At 41.0% G+C, this 12,402-nt stretch overlaps 1 protein-coding gene across 9 annotated transcripts in view; it reads right to left on the minus strand.

The window, feature by feature from the left end:
• Positions 1–12,402, minus strand: part of LOC113505134 (zinc finger protein 608-like) — an 89,516-nt gene that overhangs the window by 3,995 nt on the left and 73,119 nt on the right. For 6 of the 9 annotated variants that reach the window (XM_026887719.1, XM_026887682.1, XM_026887701.1 and 3 more), the window contains 7 exons: positions 9,523–9,646; positions 3,339–3,426; positions 2,304–3,027; positions 1,949–2,152; positions 1,248–1,361; positions 808–1,133; positions 186–348 (listed from right to left, as the gene is read on the minus strand). In XM_026887719.1, coding sequence (XP_026743520.1) covers positions 186–348; positions 808–1,133; positions 1,248–1,361; positions 1,949–2,152; positions 2,304–3,027; positions 3,339–3,426; positions 9,523–9,646 — 1,743 coding nt within the window. Of the gene's footprint in view, positions 1–185; positions 349–807; positions 1,134–1,247; positions 1,362–1,451; positions 1,545–1,948; positions 2,153–2,303; positions 3,028–3,338; positions 3,427–9,522; positions 9,647–12,402 lie in introns of all 9 variants that reach the window. The other 3 variants (XM_026887727.1, XM_026887745.1, XM_026887737.1) reach the window with 2 other exon arrangements.

A 12,402-nucleotide genomic window follows, 5' to 3' on the forward strand; every position in this document is an offset into this window, starting at 1 on the left:
TTGCTCTGATGGTAAGGAATCGGCGATATTCTCAAAAAATACTTTTTATTTAAGGCTATTTTAGGCTTGGCGTTATTCTTAGATTTATCATCTAATAATGGTGAAGTTACATCCTATGACAGTTATAAGTAGAGAATTCGTCGAAAAAATAATCCTGTCTAAAATAAATGTCACAAAATACACACCTTGACGTCGTCCTTGGGCTTATCGTCCTTGTCCTTGGGGGGCTGCTTGTGCGCGGGCTGCGGCGGCGGCCGCGCCGGGCCCCCGCTCGCGCCCGCCGCCAGCCCGGGGGGCTTCCCGTCGCCGGCCCCCTCTTTCCTTCTCTGATCTAAACTCATGTAGTATCTGGAAAACAAATTCATTGCTTTGCTGTAACTCGTTTTTTTAATGTAATAATAAGATATTTCGAAATCACAAAACAACACCTATCTTAACATCTTAAAGCATCTTAGAGGGGCTCGTGGCTAAGCTATAACCGCATAAGTACATCGATCACAGGCTAAGCTACGCTTGACGCGGTTGGTCACGGTCAAAGCACGTTAAATTGTGGGACACGGCTGTTATTCCTACATCTTTGACTTTCGTTACAGGTAGTCTGAACCTTGAAAGTCTAATAAATAAATAATAGTCTAACCAAGGGGTATCTTGTTGCCCAGGTAACTTGGTTGAGGAGGTCAGATAGGCAGTCTCTCCTTGTAAAACACTGGTACTTAGCTGCATCCGGTGAGACTGGAAGCCGACCAACATAGTTGGAAAAAGGCTAGGCCGATGATGATGATCTTAACATCTTAAAAGAAGTCTTACCTTCTTAATTCCTCTTCCCTCGCATTTGGTGGTCTCTGGAAGGCGTACGATCCCATCTGCGCCTTCATTTCAATGCTCTCCTTTAATATCTGATGGTTGTCATTCGGTCTCGCTGGGTTCTCCTTCCCATCCGGAGGCCTCTGTTTGCTCTTATCTAGTGGACTAGGCGTCGTTTTCGACCGGTCCGAGTCTTTGCTCTTGTCTTCTAAGGGGGGACCAGGTGGAGGTCCACCCGCCTCGACGTTATAAGGGAAGTTAGGAACGTAGTTGTAAGGGTAGAAGTGTTGAGGTAACACTTTTTGAGGACCGTTGTCAGGTTTGCCGTCCTGGGGAAAGATAGAAGTTGTTTTAGATTATTTGAAGGCGAAACCGAGTTAATCATAAAATATGGTCTAGTTCGGTTTTGTTATGAGCTAATAGTGTTAAGATCTGAAACTCACTTTAAGGTCAGCCTTAGGGTCTCCCTTAGAGAGGTCCTCCTTGCCCTTGTCAGCAGACTGAGGCGGCGCAGTGGGAGGATGTGTAGGAGGCATGTAAGACGGCTGTCCGTAGTACTGAAACATAACACAAACGTAAGTGTAAAGTTCCTTCATCACGAATCCTTCTTCCAGACTCATGGCAAGTAGTGTTGTAACTCAATTTACCGAAATAGGGTTTGTTGGTAAGTGGCAATGGGCTCGCATGTTTGCGGGCCAAGCCGCCACTGCAAGATTAGTGTACTCTGCTCTACTTCGCTCCTTTTAACAGAATAAAACTTTCGGTTTAAGTACTTTTCTCAACTTTAGAATAGGTAGGGTAACAATAGCCAAGTCTGAAGTTTTTATCTTGTTAGATATGAGTGTAGTGAACAGTTCAGTTTACTAGGAACTATTACCGTTGGCGGTTATATCAAGGTATAGTATAAGTGCTTGTGATCATTATTTTAACAGTAAGTACTCAAAAACTCAGCAAGTTTCTCTTCTTATTTTAAAAGGGTTGCATAACAAGATTTCTGGTTTTCTTAGTGCTGTTGTTGAATGTCAACTTGCATTCTTAATTATATTGTTCTAAAAAGTCGCTACCAGCCGAGTAACGCTCAAATCCAGTCGCATAATTATTGCTATAATTAATCTTCTTCAGCTTAATGTTATGATCAAGGTACCTGATGATAAACCGGGAAGGGTCTGTGCGCGGGGTCCTCCGGCGGCTGGTCCGGCGGCGCAGCGTCGTCCGATATGTCGGAGTAGGCCGGGGAGCGCACGCCCGGCGTCGGGGAGCGCCGCCCGCGCCGCTTGCCCGGTGACTCCTCCGCTGGAGACTCCGTTGACTTCCGTTCCTCAGCCATGAGAGCAGAGCGGGGCTTCACCTGGGATAGGGCGAAAATCAATTTTTAATTCCATTAATGCCCATAAGTTTGTTGATTCGGTGATTTAGGTTTGTGATGTTGATTTGATAGCATCAATTTTTTTGGCTTGGCTACTTTAACATTTAATTTTTTTTACTGCATAATAAATTACCTTAAACTGAGTAGGTTGTAGCGTAGGAAGCGCGTCAGGCGGCGTGGCGGGCGGCTGCGGCGGTGTCTGCGGCCGGTCGGCGGGCGCAGGCGGCTCGGACGCCGGCCCGAACTCCTCTGGGAACCGTGGCTGCTGAGGGGACCCCGCCTCCGCTTCCGGCTTCTCTGGGGACTTCTCCGGCGACTTGTCCACCTTAGCATCAGGGGATTTCGCCGGAGTAGGTGACTTGACAGGCGTGGCTGGCGTCGCAGGCGCGGACGGCGGCCGGGCTGGCGACGCGGGCTCCGTCGCCGGCTCTTCCTGCTCTGAACTCGAGCCGTCCTTGTCGTCGTCATCAGGCGAGCCATGCGCATGCGACCGATGGTACTTCAGACCGTTCGCGTGCTTGTACTTCTTCGAGCAGTTGGGCTCTGGACATTCGAGGAGGACGGGATCAGGTGGAGGGGAAGACGGTGTGGGGGGCGGACGCTTCGTTTTCGGCGTCGGAGGGCGCTCTTCTGCATCCGAAGTGCGTTTTCTTTTCGAGTCAGGTCTGGGAGGTGTGAACGGCGTAGGGGAGGGCAGGGCTCTTCGTCCCTTGGCGCCTCCGTTGCGTAGCTTACTGTGGACCGAGGACCGCGTCTCGGTGAAGTTTGTCATGTCGGTCGGCGCCGCGCCACGGCCACGTTTCGCTCGACCTTTCGGCGTCCGTGTATCTAACTCTTCCGTAGGAGAATCGCAAAACCTAAAAAACGAAACCGCATTTCAATATAACCCAAATATAAATATCATTGACCTTGTGTGTTGCCATCACTAATCTCCTTGAGAAACATCACAATCCAATTATACTAAAAAACGAATTGATTCTGTTTTCCAATTTAGGTATTCACGAGTCTCATTTTAGGCATACGTGACGTAGCACATCAATTACAGAGTGTGGTAACACATGAGACGGTTGTTGTGAGCTCAAGGCGAGGCGCGCGTTATTCCCCGCGGCATTAGTATGCGCTCTGCGTGTACATTAGAGTTTGATCACACAATCGCATAAATACTAACCGTGGCGGCGCCCAGTCGTGTCGCGTGCAGTCCAGTAAGGTTCCTACGTAAGTCTTCCCTCGCCACGTCACATTCACTACTAGTACACCTGTAACAATATCAAGAAACGATAAATATACGGCTTCCCCGCATACGTGCTGTGTCGTCGTCGTTTCGTGTAATGGGATTAGTTTTAAACTGTGTAAGAAGATACGGCTTTAACGAAATTGGTGCAGTGAAGTTATCGGTGGCGACGGCAGCCTTGGATCCAATTTGTCACGCGGGGGCACCTATTTGCATATTGGGGATGCAGGAGCCGCGGCTCGGCGCGGACGTGACTGCGCCGCGCCCTCTCGCCGCCCGCGTCACGTCACCTCGCCCGCTTATCGCGCTAGCGTGCCAACTTATGCAAATTTAATTAATCAATTTCACCCCTCTATTCGCGACACTTTTTCGCATTTATGGAACATCCACCTAACGCATTTTTATTATATTAAACAAACGGTTCATTGTGAATTTATAATGTCACCTAACGCGTTTCAGGACCTTATTGTAATTCAGAGCGATTTAATCTTCTCTTTGTCCTCAAAATGTTTTTCGTAAACAAGAGTAACAAATTGAGATAAAAGTGAGCGTCCCGGACAATCCCTTTTTAATCCCTGGCGAGCTTTTTCGTTGACTCGATTTTATGTAGCGGTCTCGTTGAATTGTAAATAAGTGTATCTTTTAAAAATGTCAAAGTAATATAATGGGATTTAGTGAGGCGTGCGCAGACATGCGGCGCGGGTTCTCCTCGTATTTAGTTGTATAACGTGGAGTAGGATCCATTAAAGCGGTGCGCCATATTTCTCGGCTGCCAACAACAATTTCATAGTATCCGCACAGTGCGCGTCTCATAAGTTATGATCTCACATACTACTAACATTGTTTGCAGCATATTAATACATTTTTATAGCTCGACCGCGCGCTGCAGGAATTTACGATGTACGGTGCACAAGTTTACATTACTCTACAGACGGAGACACATGATAAACATATACAACTACGTTAACGACGTTACATATTAACTATACTACATCCTAGCTCATGTCGAATGTATTTGGGTAAAACGCAGCAAAACTACAGTTGAGCGTGTAGCAATTTTAATTTGTACAACGTAAAATGCCATTGTTGGTAAATTAGTGTAAAAACTGATTAATGTTGGTAGCGGTTTCACTCGGTTGAAGTATTTGAGAGTAAGCTCGAGCTAGCCGCCACAGGCGCTATTGAGGCTCGCCGAGAGCGGCCATTTTCATATTAAAAACGTAACACGAAAGCTAAGCCGGCTGGCGGTGCCGGCTGCCCGCCGCAGCACATTTGGTCATGACGATTACGGCCGCGACTGTCCGTTGGTCGCGCTCCACACAACGTATTGTTCATGTTCAACACATTACATAACATTGTGTTTACGTTATGCTAGCTTATTTTAATTATTTATAAGTAGAGCGAACCCAATCGCACTTTTTGCTCAGTATTTGCAGTTGGTTCTTAATTAAAACGTACTTGTTCTTGTAAAGTATTTTCTTTTGCTCTGAACTCTGCAAGTAACAGATACCAGCTAGAACATTTCTCGTTATTTATAACAATGGCATTACTACAATACATTTTATACAGCGTGATATTTATTATTAGACACACTTCTTAGATTCAAAATATATTTGCCCAAATAAATTCACAGTAAGCTTTTCTAAAACAAGATTGTTTCGTGGAATAATAAATCACGAAGTAAATCGTATTACGCAAAAAAAAAGATTGATAAGAGCCCGTTAAATGTGGGCACTCATAGTCCTAACCGGCGGTTATTATTTATTGTTCCACAAAACAATGAACACATAAAGCATTTCACTATAAGCCATTAGCATAAAATGGAGTTATTGTAACAAGGAGACGTGATCTGTGACTAATGAGACAATGGGAGCGATGATAAGTTTATTATTCCAACAACCGAGCCACCACTTTGTCTACGGTTATTTATCTTTTAAATCTAGTGTTTACTTTCTATTGTGAACGTGTAAATCATTTATAACGTTCGCACGCAACGTGTCGGCGTATAAATTCTCGTGTAAAAACTCAATGCATTATAAATATGAAACAGAGTCGTAAAGAATGAACAAATACGGAAACCATAGAACGTAGCCAACTAATAAAACGAATACCAGGTTTTCAGAAATATTTAAAGAGCAGGCGCGAGCAGCTGGTGCGCTCGGAGCTACTTCCTAAAGGAAATCGTTGCCGCGCTCCGTACTTTTATTATTTAGGGGTGAAATCCCCTTGTAAATTGTTAATACGGCCGACCGGTCACGGAAAAGTTAAATTAGAGATCGTCGGTCCACTGTTTGCCTGCGTGTAATCGTTTCGATTTGTTGGAACCTCACTAATGGCTCAACCGCGTGTTGCCCGTGCCTACTTGTGACGCTGCTAACGACAGGGGGACGCAACTTAAAAAGGTCCACCAATACCTATGTCGTCGGTACTTAAGTAGCAAATTAAAATATTGTATCAACTAGCCATTAAAATTATGTTGTCATAATAGCAATATGCGACATTTACCGTGCCACAAAAAGTGGATACGTGAGGTTTTCTTATGAGGCGATGCAATGACGCGGAATTTTGCCCGCATACGTCGTTCTGCCATTTATTTTTTTGTGAATTACATTACAGATGGAGGGATATTAAATCGCAATTTACTTTATAAAATGTAATAACACGAAACACCAAGTGATTACTGAAACGATGTCTACATATTCAGAAATAAATAAGTAGAGGAAGTTATTAGTGATTAATATTCTAGTTTACATCATAACTGAAGACAGATTAGCTGGTCATTTGCTATTAAGTCGCTGATCATTTTAGCAGGAGCGCGGCGGAGTGAAATAGGTTCATTTAGGTGGTGCTAATTACACCTCGGCCGCGGTAATCAACAGCCTAATAGTTGTCGTGCCCCCCCCCCTCGCCCCCGTCGCCCGCTCCCCGCCGCCTCCCGGCCCGGCCAGCCGGCAGCGCCCGCTTTGTTCCGACACCCTCGCTAACTTCCTCGCTCAGAAATCTCTACCTACGTCAATATTTGTATAAGTCACTCTATGAAGTTAATCTTAAACTTTGAGATTAAACTCTATACAGTATGATTTAGGCACGTCATTTAATATCGCGTGTTTTGAAGGTGTGTTCGAGCAGAAAAACCCGATCTTGATTGTTTTGTTTTTCGAGTCTGGCATTCTTTTGTTGGGTAAATCGATTGAGTTAATAACAGAAAATAGGCGAGTGGGCGTCGTCGGCACTCGACAGCGTCGTGTTGCTCTGAGTGCAGGACTAATCAGACCTACTACCCATTGTTCCCACACCGAGACAAACAGAGTTCTGGCGATTTCATTTACATCCATTCACTGTTGCCGCCCTGTTAGAGTGTACCCTGCTCTTTTAAATGATTCTACAAACAAAAGCACATTAGATGTGTTGTTTGCTTATTGTTTACCAAGTCTCTTACAAAACATTGTGGAAGTGATTCCTAAATTGTTTATATTGTAGAGTGATTGTTTCCTTTTTTAAAGGATGAGTTGCTCAATAACACGTTTTTAAGTGTCGTTTACATGACAAACACACACCAAGGTTTAAGAATTAAACCCCGACAAAATTTATCAGTTTTAGATCATCAATATGTCAGACGCTACAAACAATCCAAAGATAAATACCAAAAAACATTCCTATAAATGTTGGTCGTTGAGAAGAAAAAAGGAAACAAAAGACATTGAAAGAATTTCAATAAACTGATATTTGCACTCGGTAATAGCACAAAAACAACGATATTAAAACAGTCGCCTTTCGCGAACTGTTTTTAACGCAAGTCAATTTCAATTACGAGAAAAGAAAAAAGGTGAATCCTAAATTAGGTATCCAGAATGGTTCATGTTTCATACAAAGTGCTCCATAATAAGCTTCATAAAAGAGACATAAACCGAAACTTGAAAACGAGACATAAATATTAAAATACGGACACTAATTAGTGGAATGGAATGCAGCGCAGTGTGTACTGGCTAGCCTCCGTTTAATTGTTAGCACGTACAGCGTGCCGTGGTACGGGGGAGCTCGTAAACCTGTCTCGGAGGACATTTTTTGAGCAGTAGCCGAGCACCAGATGCCCCTCTATATGGCCCGACTTTAGACTTATGGACAATTTATTCAGAGTGCGCTCGGTGAAGAAACTTTATAAAACTCGATTTATTTTACACGTGATAAAATTATAGCGCGGTCGAGTGCCACTGTAAACAGTATTTAATTTCCGTAAGCTCCTCGGCGCCATTAGCCGAAAATAAATAAGCCTGAAGAGGAAGGGCGTGAATTGGCTCCCCGCGGCCGCACCGCGCCCCCGCGTCCAGCGCCCGGATAAATTTGGAAAGTGGCAACAGAAGCGAGCAGATGGTGATTTATTATCGTGTTTTATAATAATTACGAGCGGCTACGGGGGAGCGGCATTGTGCTGCGCGCCCGAGTGCGCCCGTGTGCCCGTGTGCGCTGGCCCTCTAATGGAGCTCGGGACGTGTGCATGTCTCATATTACATTGTTCTGTTTTATTTTCATCTTAATGATGGACGACCACATCTTACAGATAAGCATTAAATTACTCCCCATAATGACGTTGAAAATAATAATCACTGCAAACAAATTAAAACTGCCTATTTTGGTCAGTATCCTACATAATAAAGGTCAAACACATCCACATGGCCTCTAATTCCGAGAGTTCCATTGTATGGCGCCGGCTTTAAATTACAAGTTTTGATCCGAAAATAAAATAAGATATACTCGCAACAAGAATTGATTTCATCGCGGACATAATCATAATTTATGTAAATGAGATTACCGGCCATTTTGGAATTTATTTACTTATCCTAAAGAGTTGCGGGACGTTTTATTACGAGGAGAACATAAAAGGTGTTAAGGTTCTCGTATCGGTTCGGCGGGTTATTAAATATTCCGCGATGCTATCTCCGCCTAATAAGCGCCCAGTAATTATGTGGGGAATCTCATTGACTCCACTGTTTTATGTGCTCCATGAATATTTTAATATTAATAGCGAGCTGGGATTGTCAGATATAAATACTGAGAAAGGACGCGATGATTACGGTTCTCGGCGGTCTGTATCGTGCTAGTGCCTGCCTAGTCTACGGGGCGACAAAAATGTAGACGTATGATGGTAATCACCAAGCCAGGTGTCGTAAATAAATTAATATTGCTTCTGTGAGTGGACCTCTTAATTATATGCTTTATGGTAGCTTTTATTATTTTTATAGCGACTTTAATGATCCACTTTTTACGAGTGTATGGTAACGACATGCCCTAGGTTTTATTATTTAGCATTAATCTTATAAAGATTGGTTGTTTAAGTATACGGCCATTTAATTCTTCTATAGTGCTATTAATCAATTCAAGTTTCGCAAACAACTTTATTCAATTTTAACTCTCATAATAAAATTATAACGATAAAGTTACAGCAGAAAAAATGGCGTGAGTTTAATCAAAAATCAAATTGATATAAAATAATGGTTGGTTGTAACAGGAAACATATAAATATTTATTGCTGGACTAAATATCCGACGTTATTTATTGCGTAACCCTATTTCTCCGAATTCATTATGGGTCCATGTTGAAAACATTTACATCCAATGCTTCTAATTTACAAGGGATTCTTTGGCTGGTACCTACATTACTATATTGTAAACATTTTTGTATGGTTTGCAAGCTGTTTTTGAACACATGTTAGCTCGCTTTTAATATATATTATCGAGTTTTTAAAACAAGGAAAAGTAAATCCATGTTTTAAATTATAAAGAAAAGAAAATAATTTGGTTTGTACTTTGTCTTAATCTTCTTAATGTGAGAAATAAAAATTCAGATCCAGATTTGATCATTTTTACAATGACATACTTTGTTATAGACCTGGTTTATGAACCAAAAAAAAGGAACGTTAATTAAGGAACTAAATAATTATTAGTCCATCCCTTGTTTACAAGTATTAACTAAATTATACTTAGATAGGATAAAAATCCTTAATGTTAATAAAATTCAGTTATGAGGATGAGTCGCAAAGCTTGAACATGTACCAGGCGTGCATAAGCGTGCAGTGTATGGGCGCGCTACAGTGCGTTGCGTTCGTGCGCTAGTAACAACTCACCACCTTCCGTCTCATGCCACACGATGCCCTCCAGCGTGACCGAGGTACCAGGCTCGCAGGGGCCGAGGCAGTCCGGCTCCGTAATGGTGCCCACAGACGTGCCCACGCACACTTCTGCTGTTTCCTGCGAACAAACACATACAAACGTCAATCGATTTCTTCTTATTTCGGTAACTCGCGCTTACATTTTTATTGATACGTGATAATTTAAATTCTCGGAATGATATTTTGGTTTACGAAATATGTATTACGCAACACACGTTTGTAAGTCAATACTTACATTTACAAAAGACTATAATTACATGTTAGCAAATATAAAACAAGTTCAACCCGATACAGAATAAACAAGTGTATGATTTATTAAACATTAATTACAAGTGCCACCGTCCCACTCGAACTAATAAATAATATTACAACCGCAGACATGTTAACATGTTTAAAAACAGTAATTTATTAGCTGCACACAAAATTCAGGTAGCCTTTTAATACATAGCAAAATTTGTAGGGTTAAGTGCCCAATTGTCGGACCACATTTAATTAAAAAGGATATTAAGAGAAATGGGACACCCTTTGGAATATTCACCGTATACATTTAAATTGATTATCATGTTCTGTTAATTAGTTTACTTGCTTCGAGTACCCTATATTTGTTGAAGCGTATTTAAATGTGATATTCGTATTACAAGCTCAGTAATGAACATTTGCAATTGGCAATAACAGTGTGTTCGGGTAACGCGCGGTTTGTTTCCGCTACAATATTAAAAAGCAGTTCAATTAAATGATTGATCAAATTGAATGCAATGCGCCGTGAAATATGAAAGCCGATGTAAATTACTTTTATCGACCAGTGTTTGCGGGGATAAAGGTGAGGTCGGGATACACATAATATCATTACTAGATCATAAATCAAATGTTTCACTGGTTTTTATATGAACGAAGCGTTCTTTTGTTTCTATCGTAAACTTAACACGTTTATAATAAGGGTAGAGATATATTTTGGTGTTTTTATTCGACATTTACATTGAATTTAGAGCAAAAGTGAGTTGTTACAAAATTGTGCGCGTGTTTTCAGTAAACTAAGAGAAATAGCGGTGTGAATGGAACAGAGACGTTTCTTAGAACGTGCTCCGTTGTAAACATTAGTTACGTCGAATCCCCGACGTTCTGTCTTTGTTTTTAGTTCACCGACCATTTAATTCGATTTCTTATACCTGCTAAATTCTCCACAGTTCGTTTTAAAGGAAGTCCATTGTGCCGCTTTTGGCTCTCGAAGTTATTCGCGCTTTGAGACAGAATATAACCGTTGTACAAGTTAAGTGTTGCCAGTAATGTGTTCAGTTCACAGTAGGTAATAATTCGTGTTTTTTTTTTATCTGTAGCTCAATAGTGACTACAGTAAATGAGGTATCAAACTCAAACAATATCCTCTTTATCGCAGGGACACCGGTAGGGTCCCCTTCGAACTTGTGACAGGGGAGGGTGTAACTTTTACTGCGCAGTTCTATCCCTATGGGGTTCAAGTAAACTTAAATCGCAAAACAAAAAGAAATCCCGTCTTTCTGTGAATCTAAAAATCTGGTGCCTAATCTTAAAACACCGTTTTTTCTTTAATAGCAAAAGCATTTGACTAAGTCATATTATTAAAAAAAAAGTAGATTTTCACATTTGGGAGCTATTTATCATCCATATTTTTTAAAAAAAAAGAGTACTTTAACCTAAAAACTTATCCTACGTGTTACCCGTCGTTTCTCGTACCTGTAACTTACTATCATTTTAAGCAATTCCAATCCGATAAGATGATTTGTCGAGACGTGCAGGTGACGTATACCTTGCCATCATCTGCCCACACGACGCTAATAAGTAATATCGCGTCATTGATCCCGTCATTACAGTTACAAATGAGCTGTATTAATTCATACAAATTGACAGGTTTTTTGTTTAAATTGCGGACTGCGTTTTTTGTTGTTTCGTATTTGTCAGTGTTGATGTCAAATGCTAGTTTATAACGGACGTGATGAAAGCTATACAGTTATCTTGAGTAACGTTGTAATTGCAACTTAAATAAAACATAATTGAACGGATGATGTTCTATACAATAATATAATATGTACATTTATGCTGTGACTACGAAAAAACGGTATTATGTTTATGCTTGAAATCACGATGCATAAAGAATCCAAAGAGAATTTGTTCATAAGTCTGGAGTCGAGAAATCTCTACTAACAAAAGTTAGGGGTGGCGAAAATCGTATCAAAATTCAATGAGCCGCCACGCGATTAGGGTGGCATTCATTTTGAAAGTAGAATAGACAAGTTCGTATTATAATATAAATGATTTTGTATTTTAAAGTTGGTGTAATAAATTTAAAAGGCGGTTTGCGCAAATTACACAAATACTCAATTTGTGTTGTAAGTGTTATCACGTTTCATTGTTTTAGATGTTAACTAGCATTACAAGCAATAAAAATTATGCTGCTTTAGTATTTATCATTAATTTATTTATTCAATAGTGTATGTACAAACAAAAGACCAGTAAACATTAACAATCTATTAGATGATATCAATAAAACTGTAACAAGCTTTCATTTGCAACAAAAAAAACCTAATAGTATTTAAAGAACCAGTCAAGTAGTACTGTACCTCGTGACATGGGCTAAAGAAAAATAAGTTTACATAACATTTGGTCACCCATCAAATTTATAACCGTAACAACTGTTGCTTAACTTCGTTTTTTTTTTTTAATTCGACTTGCAACCGATTCCAATTGACTATGAATTCAATATCAAAAAGGTCTAAGGCGTCGAAGCCGAGTGTCCTCAAGATAATCACACGAGTGTTGTGTTCATTATAATTAATCAATTCGATATCTGCCCTACAATTG

Source organism: Trichoplusia ni, chromosome 2, assembly GCF_003590095.1.
Source record: "Trichoplusia ni isolate ovarian cell line Hi5 chromosome 2, tn1, whole genome shotgun sequence".
Lineage (NCBI taxonomy): Eukaryota > Metazoa > Arthropoda > Insecta > Lepidoptera > Noctuidae > Trichoplusia > Trichoplusia ni.